At 44.1% G+C, this 19532-nt stretch overlaps 1 protein-coding gene across 1 annotated transcript in view; it reads left to right on the plus strand.

Annotated features, from left to right (window-relative positions):
• Positions 1-19532, plus strand: part of LOC138284363 (mucin-2-like) — a 1502605-nt gene that overhangs the window by 539574 nt on the left and 943499 nt on the right. The window contains exon 25 of the mRNA XM_069223056.1: positions 1502-1661. Coding sequence (XP_069079157.1) covers positions 1502-1661 — 160 coding nt within the window. The remainder of the gene's footprint in view (positions 1-1501; positions 1662-19532) is intronic.

Genomic DNA, 19532 nt, shown 5'->3' on the forward strand with positions numbered 1-19532 from the left:
TGTGGCTACCACATTAAACTTGCAAGTTCACCAGTGGAACATTAATGGAGACGGACATTTCTAGATGGAGGTGGTCTTGACAGATACAAAGGACTCTATGCTTTCACGATTCTTTACACCACTCTCATGGAAATGGTAGAGGTTAAGGGATAAAGGTTAAGTCTTTCTCAGCTGAAAGTATTACACTGCCCCATGGAACCAACCGTGACATCCATGCCCAAATTTGTAATGTAATTTTACTACCCCGCACAGGATGTACAGCCCAGCAGGCACTCTAGAGTATTCAAAACTTTGACCCAGCTAGACCCCATAAATGAACGGATCAGACATTGTTTAAAATCTGAGATGTGTAAATCGGGACAAGCAGCCAATGTGGCCTCACCTAGGCGGGAAGCAAAGGCTGCAGGGTAGAGATGTGACTAGGAGCTAGAATCTGCTCCCTCCTGTGCCATACATGCCCATTTCTGATTTAGGGTGGGTGGCTCTTGTGCAGGGCCACTGGAAGCCCTATGTTTTTGTTTGGAAACCCATGGTTGGTCCTCAGAGTCCTTCCATCGTTCTCGGAGTCAGTTGCAAATTTAGCAAACCCTCAGAGGGATCCTTTAGCCTGATGTCGTGCACATATTCCTCACCATGATAGTGATAAGAGCTGAGATACCTTGTAACAAGAAAGGCTGACTTCACTGGGATGTGCATTAAGGAGGTACCTCGATGACTTTCTATTAAAGGTAGTAAAAAATCCACGCATCTCAAACGATGGCCCAACATGCCCCCGAACCCACTACAGAATGTCAGCCGGCAGGCATGATTTTATATCTGAACTACGCAAATGTAAAACGTTCTGTAGAATTCAGACAGTGGGATTTGCACTTCATAGTCACTTTACCGAGGGCGTAAAAGGTTTTTTGGATCCATTGTGGTCCGCAGCAGCGCCAATAATCCTCGTTCCTTGAAATAAAAATCGTTTACGGGGCAGCTTTTGTCAGCTAAGCAAAGTACAAAGATGTCCTCACTCTAGCTCCAGTTGTGTCAGCAACCGCAAAAGTTATTTGGTCTGAGCTAATGAATGAATCCAAACGAGACAGAGGTGCACTGGTCCTTTACCTTGCAGTTAAAACTCAATAAGCGAGGAAACAGATCACTAACAGAATGGTTACTTCATATGGGGATGAGATGCAGCTTCGTAACATGCTTAGCTTTTCTAAAGATTGATAAACGCGCCCATCGTATCTTCTAATGCTGCAGGGCCTCTCGGGTAAACTGCATCCATACACTACTAGTTAGTCAAACTCCCAGATGGTGAACGCCCGGTAACCTAGCGCTGTGTCTGCCATTTGATCGTTGTTTTCACAATGGAACTTGCAGAGAAATGACTAGTCGCAGTGTCAGGATTGTTGCAGAGCAGCTGGCCACGCTTGAAAATGAGAAGTTATTTTTATTGCAGCGGTCGAGTTAAAGATGTAGATTATGATACCCAGATATTTTCAACTTCCTGCTGCAGGTGGATCCCGTTCCGTTTTACGAAGCCTGTGTTAGAGACTCCTTCTGCTGCGACGCTGATGAGGAGGAGTACAATCCCTTGTGCACTGTGCTTGCCGCCTATGCCCAGGCCTGCAGAGACGTGTGTGTTTGTGTTCGCTGGCGAAGCACAGAACTATGTCGTGAGTATTCTTCAACAGCGTCAGTACGGAGGGAGGGGAAACAAAAGAAAAGATGGCTAGAAAGGGGAAATAGAAGAAAATGAGAAAAAGCACAGGACTGCGGAAAGGAAAGGACATGGGAGGGGTAATATCTGGGAGAGAGAGCAATGGAGAATGGAAAGAAAGCGTGAAATGGGGGTATCTGAAGCTGCATAGTGTAAGGGGAGCGAATTGAGCAGGGAGAAAGTATAAAGATATAGGAAAAGACCTGGCACAGTAAAGGAGAAAAGAGAGTTTAGACAGTGTGATGACGAGGAGCAAATTGTATATTATATGAATTAGATACTGATTAGAGAGAAAAAAAACTGGTAGGACACAAATAAGAGAGTGAGCAACAGAAGTGATGGGGAGAGGGAAGAAAAGTAGGGGAAACAGGAGGTGCAAGAAAAAATAATCTATGAATGGAAAAACACCTATATAGGAAATTAAATTTCCAGCGAGCATTCTCTCTCCGAAATAGATTTTTGTATGTTTTTTAGGCAGAAATCATCTCAAACAAAAATTAACATACTTTTACTTTTGCCAGGAAAATGTTGAACAGTTCTAAAATCCGAAAAGTAAGCATCCGCCTATGCAAAATGCACCAAGAATTGTTTTAAAAAACAATGAAACACAAGTATTCTACTAAACTTTCTACAAGAAGAAAATAAATAACAGAGGATGCATGAGTTAAACAAATATGTCCCAAATCTCCAGAAATAATAACTTCAATTTACATAAAGGCATACTAAAAATGTAAACCGGAGTAAGGTGGGAAATAGGTCGGCAAAATATTCAGAATTTGCCTTTTTTTTTGTGCCAAGTCTAGTTTTATCACAACCTTGCATTTCTTTCCTAATAGGCCTATCTGCAGGCCTCTTCATCAGTTTATTTAGTTTTTTGTTCCTATGTTTTTTAAAGATAAGATTTTTAAAAGTATCCCTTATCATATTTCTTTATATTCTATTGAAATGGTGGCATAGAGCAAACAATAAAGGATAAAAAGTAACACGTACCAGACATCACACTAATAAGCACAATTAGTTAAAACCAAAAATGGTTGCTGCTCCCAATAACACACTCATAAAAGAAAAAAACAAGGTACAAAGTTCCCCTTACCAGGAGGTTGACATAGGTGCCTATGGACAGAAAAACAGGTGTTGGGCGGGGAATTGAGGTCGGTGCAGTCTAACATGGGAAATTATTTCAATTTTAATGCTCTAGAGTTGTGGATTTTGGACTTCACATCATCTACTAGATGAAATGGATCTAGAAATTTGAATCAAGTAATTTACTGTAAAAGTCTCTTAGTGCAAAGTAAGTTATTCATATGTGGTTCATATGAAAGCAGTATCTTAATAATATGTTATGCAGTTTACTTTTTTGAATGGATCTTTGATGAATTTTTTTAGGGAAAGGGCAACAGTTGCACCTTTTTCTTTTTAACCCTTCTCTCTTCCTCTTCTCTGCTTTTTCCATCTGTTCTGCAACGCCACAGGGTTACTCGCTGCATTGTTAGTTTGCTGTTTAATCTTCTTCAACAAAGCCTTCTCTCTATGGCGTTCCACAGGGCTCCTCTCTCAGCCCCACGCTGTTCAATATCTACATGTCTCCTCTGGATGAGATTGTAGAAGCTCACGGTTTGACACTGATGTCCTATGCTGATGACACGCAGCTGGTCTTTTCATTCACAACCAACTCCAAGACAGATCAGCCTAATCTGAAACCCTACCTTTAAACAGTAGTGTGTTGGATGGCCAACTGTAAACTTAAGCTGAAGAAAGAAAAAACGGAAGTTATGTTTGTGGGTCACTATGGCCCACCCAAATCTCCCTCTCTTCTCCTGGATAGGTTAGAAAGCTTACCTCTGCCAAGAGACAACATGAAGTCATTGGGTTTCTGGCTGGACTCTCACCTTACCATGCACTATCAATCCAAAAAACTAGCAGCCACTTGCTTTGGCCTAATAAGACTCCTCATAAAAGTCTTTAACCTCTTAAATGTGGCCGACGCCCACACACCCTCCCTGGTGCGGGTCACGACCAGTGGCCGACACCAGGAAGGGCATTAATAAATCCTCGGGTGCGTCGCACCCGAGGATTTATTTTTTATTTTTTTCCCCCCCCCGGGAGACACGGAAGCTACCGTGTCTCCCCCCGCCCCCCACCCGCCCCTTTGTGACGTCAGCGCGCCGCGAGGCGCGCTGACGTTGCAAAGGTGTTTTCCCCATGAAAGCAGGAAGCAGCCTTGCGGCCGCTTCCTGCTTTCATGGGGAAAACGGCCTTTTTCACGTTCGGGAAGGCCTCGTAAGAAAGGGGAGAGTCTCCCCTTTCTTACGAGGCCTTCCTGAAAGTGTTTCCTGGCCCCCGATCGCAGCACAGCTGCGATCGGGGGCCAGGAAACACTTTCAGGAAGGCCTCGTAAGAAAGGGGAGACACTCCCCTTTCTTACGAGGCCTTCCTGAAAGTGTTTCCTGGCCCCCGGTCGCAGCTGTGCTGCGATCGGGGGCCAGGAAACACTTTCAGGTTTCCTGGCTCCCCCGATCGCAGCACAGCTGCGATCGGGGGGGTCAGGAAACATTTTGAAAAGGCCTCGTAAGAAAGGGGAGACTCTCCCCTTTCTTACGAGGCCTTCTGAAACTGTTTCTGGCCCCCGATCGCAGCTGTGCTGCGATCGGGGGCCAGAAACTGTTTCAGAAGGCCTCGTAAGAAAGGGGAGAGTCTCCCCTTTCTTATGAGGCCTTCTGAAACGGTTTCCTGGCCCCCGATCGCAGCACAGCTGCGATCGGGGGCCAGGAAACCCCACTAGACACCAGGGATTTCACTTTTGGGGGGCAGCCCCCCCCCGGAAAACGAGCCGCCCCCCCCCGGATAATTTTCCTAAAAAAATAAAAAGGTAGGTGCCCCCTGGGGAGGGGGGGGGGCGCGATCGCGCACCCCCCCCCCCAAGGGGATTTTTTTTTTTTTCAAAAAAAAAATAAAATAAAAAAAAAAATGAAATGACAGGGGGTCGCCCGTGGGCAGGGTGACCCCCTGTGGGGGCAATTTTTTTTTTAGATGTTGTAGGGTTTCCCTGGGGGCCATTTTGGCCCCCAAGGAAACCATACAACAACTAAAAAAAAATATATGTATATATCTATATATATATATCTATGTAGATAGATATATCTAGGTACATGGATATATCTATAGATATATCTATGTAGATATATATTTATATATATATATATAGGTAGATCTGTATCAAAGAGATTTATAAAGCGCGCTACTCACCTGTGAGGGTCTCAAGGCGCTGGGGGGGGATACGGGGGGGAGGGAAAGGGGCTAGGAGGTTCACTGTTCAAAAAGCCAGGTTTTGAGGCCCTTCCTGAAAAGAAGTAGGTTTTGGGTCTTGCGAATGTGGGTTGTGAGTGCGTTCCATGTTTTGGGTGCAATGTAGGAGAAGGATCTGCCCCCGGTGGTGGTGTGTTTGATGCGGGGGTCAGAGGCGAGAGAGAGGTCAGCTGAACGGACGTTTCGTGTGGGGGTGTGGAAGGTGACTCTCGTTGAGGTAGGCAGGGCCTGTGTTGTGGATTGATTTGTGTGTGAGGATGAGGATCTTGAAGGTGATCCTTTTGTCAATGGGGAGCCAGTGGAGGGATTTGAGGTGTGGAGAGATGTGTTCGTGTCGGTGGAGGTCGAGGATGAGTCGTGCTGCTGAGTTCTGGATGCGTGTAGTTTGCACTTGAGTTTTAGAGTGGTGCCGGCGTAGAGGGCGTTTCTGTAATCAAGCCTGCTGCTGATGAGTGCGTGAGTGACAGTTTTTCTGGTCTCTGTGGGGATCCATTTTAATGTTTTTCAGTATACGGAGTTTGTTGAAGCATGAGGAGGTAAGAGCGTTGATTTGTTGGGTCATAGAGAGGGAGGAGTCTAGGATGATGCTGAGGTTGCGTGCGTAGTTGGCGGGGGTGGGTGCAGGGCCTAGCGTGGTGGGCCACCATGGGGGGTCCCAGGTTTTTTTGGTGAGGGCCAAAGAGGATTATTTCGGTTTTGCTTGAGTTGAGTTTCAGGTGGTTGGCTGTCATATATACATCACTTTTGTCAATATGTGTGTGGTTTCCCTGGGGGGAAAAGGGTCCGACTTGTCTAGTGGCAGTTTTAGTGCCATAAAGAAGCGCAGAAGGTTTATATGCCTACTGCAAAGAGCACATCTGTATTTTATGTAAATAGCTGAGTACATTAGTAAAGTCTATGGAGAGATGAAGGGCACTTTTGCTGGGTGGTAATGAGGGAATCCGAGGAGGAGGGAGTGGGAGCACCAATAATGATTGTTGGACTGGGCGCAGGAGGTGCTAAAGACTGTGACGAATGGTATGTGACAAGGTGTTTTTTGAGTGTCTTGAAAGTACGTGCTGATTGAGGGAAGAAGCGCAGGTAAGGTGGCCTCTACTGTTGCACGTATCTCACACACACCATCGATTTTGTGACTGTCTACGTAGGCTAGTGTTTTAGAGCAACAGTTTAGCCAATAGCAGAGATGGCATCTTGATGGATGACTGCTGCCTGCACTCGGGTTATAGAGGACCGCTCTGACATAGGATCAGAGACTGAGACATCAGATACTGAGACAGCATCTGAGGGATAGGACAATGGCGCAGACTCTGGGAGTGATTTTTCAGTCAGAGGAGTCCCATTCGAAAACTCCTCTTCCAGTACATTATGAGGGAGGTGATGAGGACAGTCCTGCTGTCCCTTCGCAAGCTGTTCGTGCAACTGGGTAATAGTGGGTTAGGCCAACCCAGAGAGCAGGTGAATGCGGCAGCAAGCAGAGAGAGAGTGCTCTCTTGGGAGCTCACCAATTTAGTTCAGCCCCAAATTCCACCACCCAAATCATATTGTGGAGACATCAAAATTGTCTATGGCAAAACAAACTGGTTTTGTAAGGCAGGCACCTGTGTTTTTGGTCCTGGATTCGGCGGCCATATAGAGAAACACACTAAACCCAAACATTTCTGGAAACTAGACATTCGGGGGAGTCCACAGAGGTGTGACTTGTGTGGATTCCCCAAAGTTTTCTTACCCAGAATACCCTGCAAAGCTGAAATGTTGAGAAAAAACTCTATTTTTCTCGCATTTCTGTCACACAAACTACAGGAATATGCTGGGATCCACAACATTCCTACCACCCAGTGACTCCTCACCTGTCCTGATAAAAACACTACCCCACTTGAGTGCCTACACCTAGTGCCTGTGTCAGGAATGGATCACCCCAGGGTCAACAGCTGCCTCACGTAAGGACCAACATTGACCGTTGTGTGATCTATTCCTGTCGCAGGCACCAGGCCTAACCACACAAGTGAGGTATCATATTTATCGGGAGACTTGGGGGAACGCTGGGTGGAAGGAAATTTGTGGCTCCCCTCAGATTCCAGAACTTTCTGTCACCGAAATGTGTGGAAAACGTGGTATTTTAGCCACATTTTGAGGTTTGCAAAGGATTCTGGGTAACAGAACCTGGTCCGAGCCCCACAAGTCACTTCATCTTGGATTCCCCTGGGTTTCTAGTTTACAAAAATGTACTGGTTTGCTAGGTTTCCCCAGGTGCCGGCTGAGCTAGAGGCCAAAATCCACAGGTAGGCACTGTTTTCTATGAAAAAATGTGATGTGTCCACGTTCTGTTTTGGGGCATTTTCTGTCGCGGGCGCTAGGCCTACCCACACAAGTGAGGTATCATTTTTATCGGGAGACTTAGGGGAACGCCGGGTGGAAGGAAATTTGTGGCTCCTCTCAGATTCCAGAACTTTCTGTCACCGAAATGTGAGGAAAACTTGTTTTTTTAGCCACTTTTTGAGGTTTGCAAAGGATTGTGGGTAACAGAACCTGGTCCGAGCCCCGCGAGTCACCCCTCCTTGTATTGCCCTAGGTCTCTAGTTTTCAGAAATGCACAGGTTTGGTAGGTTTCCCTAGGTGCCGGCTGAGCTAGAGGCCAAAATCTACAGGTAGGCACTTCTCAAAAAACACCTCTGTTTTCTTCCAAAAATTTTGATGTGTCCACGTTGCGCTTTGGGGCGTTTCCTGTCGCGGGCGCTAGGCCTACCCACACAAGTGAGGTATCATTTTTATCGGGAGACTTGGGGGAACGCCGGGTGGAAGGAAATTTGTGGCTCCTCTCAGATTCCAGAACTTTCTGTCACCGAAATCTGAGGAAAACTTGTTTTTTTAGCCACTTTTTGAGGTTTGCAAAGGATTCTGGGTAACAGAACCTGGTCCGAGCCCCGCGAGTCACCCCTCCTTGGATTGCACTAGGTCTCTAGTTTTCAAAAATGCACAGGTTTGGTAGGTTTCCCTAGGTGCCGGCTGAGCTACAGGCCAAAATCTACAGGTAGGCACTTCTCAAAAAACACCTCTGTTTTCTTCCAAAAATTTTGATGTGTCCACGTTGCGCTTTGGGGCGTTTCCTGTCGCGGGCGCTAGGCCAACCCACACAAGTGAGGTATCATTTTTATCGGGAGACTTGGGGGAACGCCGGGTGGAAGGAAATTTGTGGCTCCTCTCAGATTCCAGAACTTTCTGTCACCAAAATCTGAGGAAAACTTGTTTTTTTAGCCACTTTTTGAGGTTTGCAAAGGATTCTGGGTAACAGAACCTGGTCCGAGCCCTGCAAGTCACCCCTCCTTGGATTGCCCTAGGTCTCTAGTTTTCAGAAATGCACAGGTTTGGTAGGTTTCCCTAGGTGCCGGCTGAGCTAGAGGCCAAAATCTACAGGTAGGCACTTCTCAAAAAACACCTCTGTTTTCTTCCAAAAATGTTGATGTGTCCACGTTGCGCTTTGGGGCGTTTCCTGTCGCGGGCGCTAGGCCTACCCACACAAGTGAGGTATCATTTTTATCGGGAGACTTGGGGGAACGCCGGGTGGAAGGAAATTTGTGGCTCCTCTCAGATTCCAGAACTTTCTGTCACCGAAATCTGAGGAAAACTTGTTTTTTTAGCCACTTTTTGAGGTTTGCAAAGGATTCTGGGTAACAGAACCTGGTCCGAGCCCCGCGAGTCACCCCTCCTTGGATTGCCCTAGGTCTCTAGTTTTCAGAAATGCACAGGTTTGGTAGGTTTCCCTAGGTGCCGGCTGAGCTAGAGGCCAAAATCTACAGGTAGGCACTTCTCAAAAAACACCTCTGTTTTCTTCCAAAAATTTTGATGTGTCCACGTTGCGCTTTGGGGCGTTTCCTGTCGCGGGCGCTAGGCCTACCCACACAAGTGAGGTATCATTTTTATCGGGAGACTTGGGGGAACGCCGAGTGGAAGGAAATTTGTGGCTCCTCTCAGATTCCAGAACTTTCTGTCACCGAAATCTGAGGAAAACTTGTTTTTTTAGCCACTTTTTGAGGTTTGCAAAGGATTCTGGGTAACAGAACCTGGTCCGAGCCCCGCGAGTCACCCCTCCTTGGATTGCCCTAGGTCTCTAGCTTTCAGAAATGCACAGGTTTGGTAGGTTTCCCTAGGTGCCGGCTGAGCTACAGGCCAAAATCTACAGGTAGGCACTTCTCAAAAAACACCTCTGTTTTCTTCCAAAAATTTTGATGTGTCCACGTTGCGCTTTGGGGCGTTTCCTGTCGCGGGCGCTAGGCCTACCCACACAAGTGAGGTATCATTTTTATCGGGAGACTTGGGGGAACGCCGGGTGGAAGGAAATTTGTGGCTCCTCTCAGATTCCAGAACTTTCTGTCACCGAAATCTGAGGAAAACTTGTTTTTTTAGCCACTTTTTGAGGTTTGCAAAGGATTCTGGGTAACAGAACCTGGTCCGAGCCCCGCGAGTCACCCCTCCTTGGATTGCCCTAGGTCTCTAGTTTTCAAAAATGCACAGGTTTGGTAGGTTTCCCTAGGTGCCGGCTGAGCTACAGGCCAAAATCTACAGGTAGGCACTTCTCAAAAAACACCTCTGTTTTCTTCCAAAAATTTTGATGTGTCCACGTTGCGCTTTGGGGCGTTTCCTGTCGCGGGCGCTAGGCCAACCCACACAAGTGAGGTATCATTTTTATCGGGAGACTTGGGGGAACGCCGGGTGGAAGGAAATTTGTGGCTCCTCTCAGATTCCAGAACTTTCTGTCACCGAAATCTGAGGAAAACTTGTTTTTTTAGCCACCTTTTGAGGTTTGCAAAGGATTCTGGGTAACAGAACCTGGTCCGAGCCCTGCAAGTCACCCCTCCTTGGATTGCCCTAGGTCTCTAGTTTTCAGAAATGCACAGGTTTGGTAGGTTTCCCTAGGTGCCGGCTGAGCTAGAGGCCAAAATCTACAGGTAGGCACTTCTCAAAAAACACCTCTGTTTTCTTCCAAAAATGTTGATGTGTCCACGTTGCGCTTTGGGGCGTTTCCTGTCGCGGGCGCTAGGCCTACCCACACAAGTGAGGTATCATTTTTATCGGGAGACTTGGGGGAACGCCGGGTGGAAGGAAATTTGTGGCTCCTCTCAGATTCCAGAACTTTCTGTCACCGAAATCTGAGGAAAACTTGTTTTTTTAGCCACTTTTTGAGGTTTGCAAAGGATTCTGGGTAACAGAACCTGGTCCGAGCCCCGCGAGTCACCCCTCCTTGGATTGCCCTAGGTCTCTAGTTTTCAGAAATGCACAGGTTTGGTAGGTTTCCCTAGGTGCCGGCTGAGCTAGAGGCCAAAATCTACAGGTAGGCACTTCTCAAAAAACACCTCTGTTTTCTTCCAAAAATTTTGATGTGTCCACGTTGCGCTTTGGGGCGTTTCCTGTCGCGGGCGCTAGGCCTACCCACACAAGTGAGGTATCATTTTTATCGGGAGACTTGGGGGAACGCCGAGTGGAAGGAAATTTGTGGCTCCTCTCAGATTCCAGAACTTTCTGTCACCGAAATCTGAGGAAAACTTGTTTTTTTAGCCACTTTTTGAGGTTTGCAAAGGATTCTGGGTAACAGAACCTGGTCCGAGCCCCGCGAGTCACCCCTCCTTGGATTGCCCTAGGTCTCTAGTTTTCAGAAATGCACAGGTTTGGTAGGTTTCCCTAGGTGCCGGCTGAGCTACAGGCCAAAATCTACAGGTAGGCACTTCTCAAAAAACACCTCTGTTTTCTTCCCAAAATTTTGATGTGTCCACGTTGCGCTTTGGGGCGTTTCCTGTCGCGGGCGCTAGGCCTACCCACACAAGTGAGGTATCATTTTTATCGGGAGACTTGGGGGAACACCGAGTGGAAGGAAATTTGTGGCTCCTCTCAGATTCCAGAACTTTCTGTCACCGAAATCTGAGGAAAACTTGTTTTTTTAGCCACTTTTTGAGGTTTGCAAAGGATTCTGGGTAACAGAACCTGGTCCGAGCCCCGCGAGTCACCCCTCCTTGGATTGCCCTAGGTCTCTAGTTTTCAGAAATGCACAGGTTTGGTAGGTTTCCCTAGGTGCCGGCTGAGCTAGAGGCCAAAATCTACAGGTAGGCACTTCTCAAAAAACACCTCTGTTTTCTTCCAAAAATTTTGATGTGTCCACGTTGCGCTTTGGGGCGTTTCCTGTCGCGGGCGCTAGGCCTACCCACACAAGTGAGGTATCATTTTTATCGGGAGACTTGGGGGAACGCCGAGTGGAAGGAAATTTGTGGCTCCTCTCAGATTCCAGAACTTTCTGTCACCGAAATCTGAGGAAAACTTGTTTTTTTAGCCACTTTTTGAGGTTTGCAAAGGATTCTGGGTAACAGAACCTGGTCCGAGCCCCGCGAGTCACCCCTCCTTGGATTGCCCTAGGTCTCTAGTTTTCAGAAATGCACAGGTTTGGTAGGTTTCCCTAGGTGCCGGCTGAGCTACAGGCCAAAATCTACAGGTAGGCACTTCTCAAAAAACACCTCTGTTTTCTTCCCAAAATTTTGATGTGTCCACGTTGCGCTTTGGGGCGTTTCCTGTCGCGGGCGCTAGGCCTACCCACACAAGTGAGGTATCATTTTTATCGGGAGACTTGGGGGAACGCCGGGTGGAAGGAAATTTGTGGCTCCTCTCAGATTCCAGAACTTTCTGTCACCGAAATGTGAGGAAAACTTGTTTTTTTAGCCACTTTTTGAGGTTTGCAAAGGATTCTGGGTAACAGTACCTGGTCCGAGCCCCGCAAGTCACCCCTCCTTGGATTCCCCTAGGTCTCTAGTTTTCAGAAATGCACAGGTTTGGTAGGTTTCCCTATGTGCCGGCTGAGCTAGAGGCCAAAATCTACAGGTAGGCACTTTGGAAAAAACAGCTGTGTTTTCTATAAAAAAAATAGGATGTGTCCATGTTGTGTTTTGGGGCATTTCCTGTCGCGGGCACTAGGCCTACCCACACAAGTGAGGTATCATTTTTATCGGGAGACTTGGGGGAACACAGAATAGCAAAACAAGTGTTATTGCCCCTTATCTTTCTCTACATTTTTTCCTTCCAAATATAAGAGAGTGTGTAAAAAAGACGTCTATTTGAGAAATGCCCTGCAATTCACATGCTAGTATGGGCACCTCGGAATTCAGCGATGTGCAAATAACCACTGCTCCTCAAAACCTTATCTTGATCCCATTTTGGAAATGCAAAGGTTTTCTTGATACCTCTTTTTCACTCTTCATATTTCAGCAAATGAATTGCTGTATACCCAGTATAGAATGAAAACCAACTGCAGGGTGCAGCTTATTTATTGGCTCTGGGTACCTAGGGTTCTTGATGAACCTACAAGCCCTTTATATCCCCGCAACCAGAAGAGTCCAGCAGACAAAACGGTATATTGCTTTCAGAAATCTGACATCGCAGGAAAAAGTTACAGAGTAAAACATAAAGAAAAATGGCTGTTGTTTTCAGCTCAATTTCAATATTGTTTTATTTCAGCTTTTATTTTCTGTAGGAAAACCTTGTAGGATCTACACAAATGACCCCTTGCTGAATTCAGAATTTTGCCTAGTTTTCAGAAATGTTTAGCATTCCGGGATCCAGCATTGGTTCCACACCCATTCCTGTCACTAACTGGAAGGAGGCTGAAAGCACCAAATATAGTAGAAATGGGGTATGTCCCAGTAAAATGCCAAATTTGTGTTGAAAAATTCGGTTTTCTGATTCAAGTCTGCCCGTTCCTGAAAGGTGGGAAGATAGTGATTTCAGCACCAGAAACCCTTGGTTGATGGCATTTTCAGGGAAAAAACCACAAGCCTTCTTCGGCAGCCCTTTTTTCCCATTTTTTTGGAAAAAACAAAATTTTCACTGTATTTTGGCTATTTTCTTGGTCTCCTCCAGGGGAAACCACCAACTCTGGGTACCATTAGAATCCCTAGGATGTTGGGAAAAAAGGACGCAAATTTGGCGTGGTTAGCTTATGTGGACAAAAAGTTATGAAGCCCTAAGCGCGAACTACCCCAAATAGCCAAAAAAGGGCTCAGCACTGGGGGGGGAAAGGCCCAGCAGCTAAGGGGTTAAGATTCTTCCTTCTCCAGCCAAAAGACTAATCACCCAGACACTCATAATTTCACGCATGGGTTATGGAAATGTCCTGTATTTGAGCTCACCCCGTTATGTAGTAAGAAGACTTCAAGTGGTGCACAACACCATGGCACGCTTACTCATGAATTTTCCCAGACACCTCTCTGCGAGACCTGCCTTAGCTTTCTTCCACTGGCTGCCTGTGGTACAACGGATCAACTTCAGGGCCCTCTGCACCATGCACAGAGCTTCGCATAATCGGGGTCCGGCCTTCCTTAAACCAATTGTAACGCCCTACATCCCTCAAAGGGCTGTTAGATCCTCGACCGCCTCCCTAATTTATGTCCCATGGATAAAGAAAGCATAATTTAAAGCCCCAAATCTCTGGAACTCCCTTCCCCTGGAGCTCTGGCAAACCAGGCAAGAACTTTCCTTTCGCAAAAAAATGTAAAACCTTTTTGTTCACAGCAGAAGTTGGCTCTTGACATTCTGTCTCTGCTCTAGTGCTGGGAGGGCAAAGGGTAGCCAGAGATTTACAAATCTCCTACACTAAACTAAACTATCTCCGCAGTTGTCCCTGCATGAGCCCTGGTTCTGCAAAACAAGCATATAATCTTTTTGGTCTATGTTATTACTGTTTTTTACTCACTTTTTTGTCTTGTTGGAAGCAATCAGGACCTTTCTGACGTTCCTCTTATTCTTGTTGAATCTTCTGTGCTGTGTTTGATATGCATCTATTTAGACGTTGATACTGAGATTCTACTTTTAAAAGCCCTATTGGTGGTCTTGTGATTGACATCTATCAGTTTGTATAATTTTCTTCCCTCATTCATCAAAGTGATTAGCTATATTTTTACACCTTTATCTGTTTTATACAGTTTTCCATGTAACACAATAATAGCATGCTGCGAATGTCTAAAAATGTAATTTATATTAAGAGGTAAACTAAAAGAGAGGGTGTCTAAGGGTCCTACAGAAACTCTTTTAGAAATGCCAATCGGTCTCTTCACAGTGTTGGAGGTGAAATAAGTACATTTGGTTCTATTTGCACGTCTGGTGTGAATATCCAGATATAGTATATTTGGGATGATAAACTAGTTAATAAAAATATTATAACAGCATGCTCGTGAGCACCTCATAATACTTTCAGGAGCAGCAGTAAAATGCATCTCCAACTCCCATCTACTGTGATTAACAGATTGATACAAGGTTATTGATTGTGGCAAGAGATCCCATAGTGGAGAACGGACATCTCAATATGTTCTAAATATTCAAAGATGATTAAGGAAACGTTTGAGACGTAGTATAGGGTGACCAGAATTTTAAAGCCAAAAACCAGGACACGTCACCAAAAATAGAAGAAGGACAACAATTTTACTTCAAACTGTCGCACAGAATGACAGCGCTCATTAGCAGAGATTTACAGAAGAGGCACCAAAAACATAAATAAAACGCAGCTTAAAAGCCAGTGAAATGCCTGCGAATTATCTTGCTTTCTGATAGCACCTGCTTACTATCTCTTCTTTGGAAAACCCAAAAAAAACACTTCCCAACGTTTTCAGGCAACCCATTCTAAAAACCGGGGCATGAGATACATTTCCCGAAATCTGCTGGGACAACTGGTGAAACACAGGGACTGTTCCGGCTAATCCGAGACGCCTGGTCACCCTAACATAGTAGTCATGGAAAAATGGCACATGCCTTAAAGAAAACAGGTTTGAAGTATAAAAAGAAAACAATATTTTGCTGTTCTGAGAGTCATGGCTGTTGTCTGATTTTCGACTGTTCTAACTTTCAATACAATATAGCACATTCTGAGATTGCCAGCAGTCTGCTACTTTCTTCTGGGGAAGCACTATGACTGCCTTCAATAAGCACATCTCATACCACAGACTCTTTATTTGAGTATTCTCTAGACCACAATTCTGGCATAAAAAAATACATTGGAGCAAAGTTCTAAATTAACATAGAACATTACACATTAACATACACATTAACATAAACAAAATAAAGAATGAAGAAGAACAGCTGTACAAAAATAAAAAAAATGTGTCAAAATTCATAGAAAATGGAAATCTGTTGGCCTCCTATAAATACAGTTTTTGTAGAGAGTGCAGCACAGAAACTGTCATGAAGATTCTTCACTGATAATCTTCAGCATTTGATTTCTTTGCAACCTTTGACTCAGTCGATAATAGGATGCTCCTTGACATCCTTGAGTCTCATATGGGACTCAACAGCAAAACTATGAGGGGATTTCCTATGTTGCCAGTATCACCACTCTAATAACATGTCTGATAAACGTTAAACATGGATGTCCTCAAACCACCCGCATTTAACCAGAAAATAAATAATTCCTTTTACCCGAGGACATCAAATATAATATAGTAAAAATTAGTTTGAGGAAGTAAGAAATGGGTGGTTTTGTCTAAAAGTGGAAAAAAATGTAAAATATCTTGGTTTGTGGATGGATTCTAACCTCTCTGTTAAAAACACATTGAGCGTATATTAAATTTAGCCAGAACAGCCCTTTCCGCATTAATTAAAATGATTTAAACTTTATTAAACAATCTGATTTCTGTGCTCTAACTCGAACTATTGTAATCTCAACTACTGACAATGGAACTGCTCTTCTAAAAGTTGTTTTCTGAAACCCACTTTCATCCCTGAAAGCCCCGCTGCTTTCATCTGCTCGACTGGTTTCTGGGTCATCCAAATAGGACCACACAACTCAGGTATTAAGAGACCTTAACCTAGCTACCAGGAAAGCATTGTCTCTTTCAGAAAATAAACAGAAGAACAGTTATACGGCCCCCATCTTGATGTTTAGCTCCGTTTTCCAACTCATTCACTGACGCTCCATTACTCTACTTCACTTTTCTTTTCTCACATCATTTGTCTTCTGATCTCCTCCTCATGCATCATATACTTAAAATTGTGACTCCCCTCTTGTTGTTTGATATCTGTAAATGTAATGTGAGAGACCCCAGTCTTGCATTTATTTTAAATTATAAAGTGCCATCTGGACTTTCATCCAACAAGTGTAAGCTTAGCAGTATAAAAAATTCAGATGTGAATAAATAAATAATAAACATACAATGAAGCTCCTTTATTTCCATGCAATCCGCGCTCTTGAAAATTGAACTTTTTCAGGTGCTGCCACTAATATTCAATTATCATATAGGCTTTTAACAATGTATTTCAAAACCTAATGCATTTTCCTTGATAGTGGTGCACAAACAAAAAGATCCGCCCCGTTTCTGCAAGGAAATTTCTGAAAATGCTGTATTTTATTCATTTTCTTTTCTGTTCTTCTGCATTTGTTATTTTTAATAAATCCAATATGGAATGCTAATATCCAACACTTGTGGTGCTTTATTGACAACATTTTAGCTCTGTCGAGTTGTCCAAAACATAAATTAAATCAGTTTGCAGAATATGTAAAAACTAGCCATCATTCTTACTTTGAGAGAGGGTCAATCATTTGTTACATTACTTTATGGCCAGAGACTGAATACATACCAAATAGACCAGAATGTGATATGTCCTGACTAGTCAGCTTATTTATTAGCTAATACTTTCCTTCCAAGAGCTTTTATCCAGAACTTTCGGTACAGTGAGCTATTACATGAATGAAGACTTGTATGTGATGAAATGACACACAAAAAAGGGAAGAAGAAATGGGCTGAATATGTTCTGATCAAGATTACGCAGAAATAGCTTGGCAGTGCCCATAAAAAGGGCATCTAAACTACCAAGAGAAGAGGCTAAAACCCCAAAATGAAATAGCAAGACTGACATGTCATATCATGTATACCCCAAGTGAATGCATAAAAAAGAGAAGCAGCACAAACTGGAAAATAATTGAGAGTGATCCAATATTGCAAACCTTTTAATTTTCGAGACCACTGTTTGTATGTAAATGTAAAAATAAATTTGAGAAGTTATCTAATCAAAGCTGCCATTTGAAAACAAGAAGGGAGATATCCTACCACGATTAGAGGAACTTATCCATGTCTGAACTTCACTAACTGCAATTGGATAATGATGGGCCCAAACATTTACCATCCAAGTTCAGCAACAAGTTACAAACGTCAAGAGACACACAACATGTGACACTCACAGAGAAATATATTTAATAAAATATTTATAGACCAAGGTTTATCCAACAAAGTATGTGTATATTGAAAACAAAGAATTTCGTAGCACAAATCCACAATATGTAGTGGTAATATGAAACTGAGTGGAATCAAGCGTTGGGTTAAGAACAAGCACGGAATACCTCAAATGAGATATCCAATTTGTGAAAAGATATATAAACCTGTATGTTGTGAAATAAAAATTAGCTACAAGTACACTTACAGCCTAAAACATGTTCCTAGTGCAAAAACATTGCTATCGCAGGTCAGACAGCCAGAGCAACGCCCCAACATGCAAATGAGCATCTAATGCTAAGCGCTCACCAAGTTTTCTCCAACCTTTATATATTTAAGGAAATTGAAGGATAATGGTGCAGGTTTCTCATGAGAAGAACGAAAAAGGCCCTTGAAATAAGATACAATAGTAGAGCTAGCTTAATTGCAAATGGTAACCTTTCCAAACTAAGATAAAAAACGAGGCCTGTGCACGCCAGAGACGAGAGAACTCACCCACTTTAATATAACACGACATGCAAAATATCTGTATGTTAATGTGGTAGTAGGTAAGGCATTAATGAATAGTTATAAAACATCAAAATAAGTTCACAATATAGAGGCAAGTTCCAGAAACCTCTTCGTAAAAAATATTTGGGATGGAGAATTTACATTCTTTTGAGACTCATGGACTGAAGGGGACCAATAGTAGTCATGTTTTTACGTGAATGTATTATATAAATATATAAAATTAACAATGGAAACATTGGATACATCAACAACAAACTGAAAAATAATTTAAGACATGACAGTGAAGGATCTTGTAAGCACCCACCGGAAGGGAGGATAAATAAGACTTACATCATCCAGAAATCTTTTTAGTTGAGCAGCACGCTAATTAATTAAGAAATGGATTCCTACAGATAAAGAAGGGACCAAAAATATTGGGGTTTAATAATTTTGTAATGGGGAGGTGGTTCGCATTGATCAATGTTGAAAAAGAGATGTGCAAAACAAACTGAGGGTGAGTGTACACTGATTTAGGATTGTTACAGATATGAATTTGAAATAAAACAACTACAAAACTCATAATCTCAAAAGCAGATAACAACTTGTGCTGAAAACGGAAAAGTAGACCATTACTGTTTTTTAATGGAACCTTGATGTATTAGCATGCACACCGCCAATTAAGCAATTAAGAAAGCAGGGAGGCGATCACAAATAGAGGTATCATGAAAATCCAAGGTAGAATGTATATTCCAATGAAAGACTGTTCAAAATGTGCCTTTCTGAATTCTTAGCAGAGGAGATTTGGGGATTGTTAGAAATGGGGTTTTTGGTTGGCAGTCAGGTTACCTCCTGTCCAAGCAAAAGCCCTCACTCTAGTCAGGGTAAGTCACACACTATCCAAGATTATCCTGTGCCCACCCTCTGGTAGCTTGGCACGAGCAGTCAGGCTTAACTTAGAAGGCAATGTGTAAAGTATTTGTGCAATAAATCATACAATACCACCATATAGCACCACAAAAATACACCACACAGTGTTTAGAAAAATATATAATATTTATCAGGATAATTGTAGGTCAAAAAGAATAAAGTTGCAATGGAAAATTGTAGGAATATCACAGGGAAGTGATATAAAGTGTCTTAAGTCTTTAGAATGCAATACAGTGTCTTTCAAGCACAAAGTACCTGGTTTCTGGTGGAAAATCTCCTCAGAGGGCCACAGGAGAAGAGATGCGTGGAAAAAGGGGTGTGTGCGTCGATTTCTCCTCAGCACACACAGACTTGCGTCGGTCTTTTCCACGCGGGGAAGTCGGGCGTCGTTTTCCGGCGCGCAGACAGTCTCTTTTTTGTGGATCGCGGGGATTACCAGATGTCCCGGGTCTGTGCGTGGATTCTCCTGCTTGTTTTCCGGCTGCGCGTCGTTCTGCGGGGCTGCGCGTCGAAGTTTCGATCTCACGGTAGGCGTCGCGTCGATTTCTCCTTGGAAGTCGGGCGGCGTTGTCCTTGCGAGGCCGTGCGTCGAAAGTTTGGTCTCACGGCAGGCGTCGCGTCGATTTCTCCTTGGAAGTCGGGCGGCGTTGTCCTTGCGAGGCCGTGCGTCAAAGTTTCGCACTCACGGTGGGCGTCGCGTCGATTTCTCCTGGAAAGTCGAGCGGCTTTGTCCTTGCGAGGTTGTGCGTCGAAGTCTCGATCGTCCCGAGGGCGTCGCGTCGATCAGCGTCGGTGTGCGGCGTTTTTCTCGCCGCGAAACAAGCTGTGCGTCGAAATTTTCGGCGCACGGAGCGTCCAAGTGAAAGGAAGAAGTC

The sequence above is a fragment of the Pleurodeles waltl genome, chromosome 3_1 (genome assembly GCF_031143425.1).
Source record: "Pleurodeles waltl isolate 20211129_DDA chromosome 3_1, aPleWal1.hap1.20221129, whole genome shotgun sequence".
NCBI lineage: Eukaryota > Metazoa > Chordata > Amphibia > Caudata > Salamandridae > Pleurodeles > Pleurodeles waltl.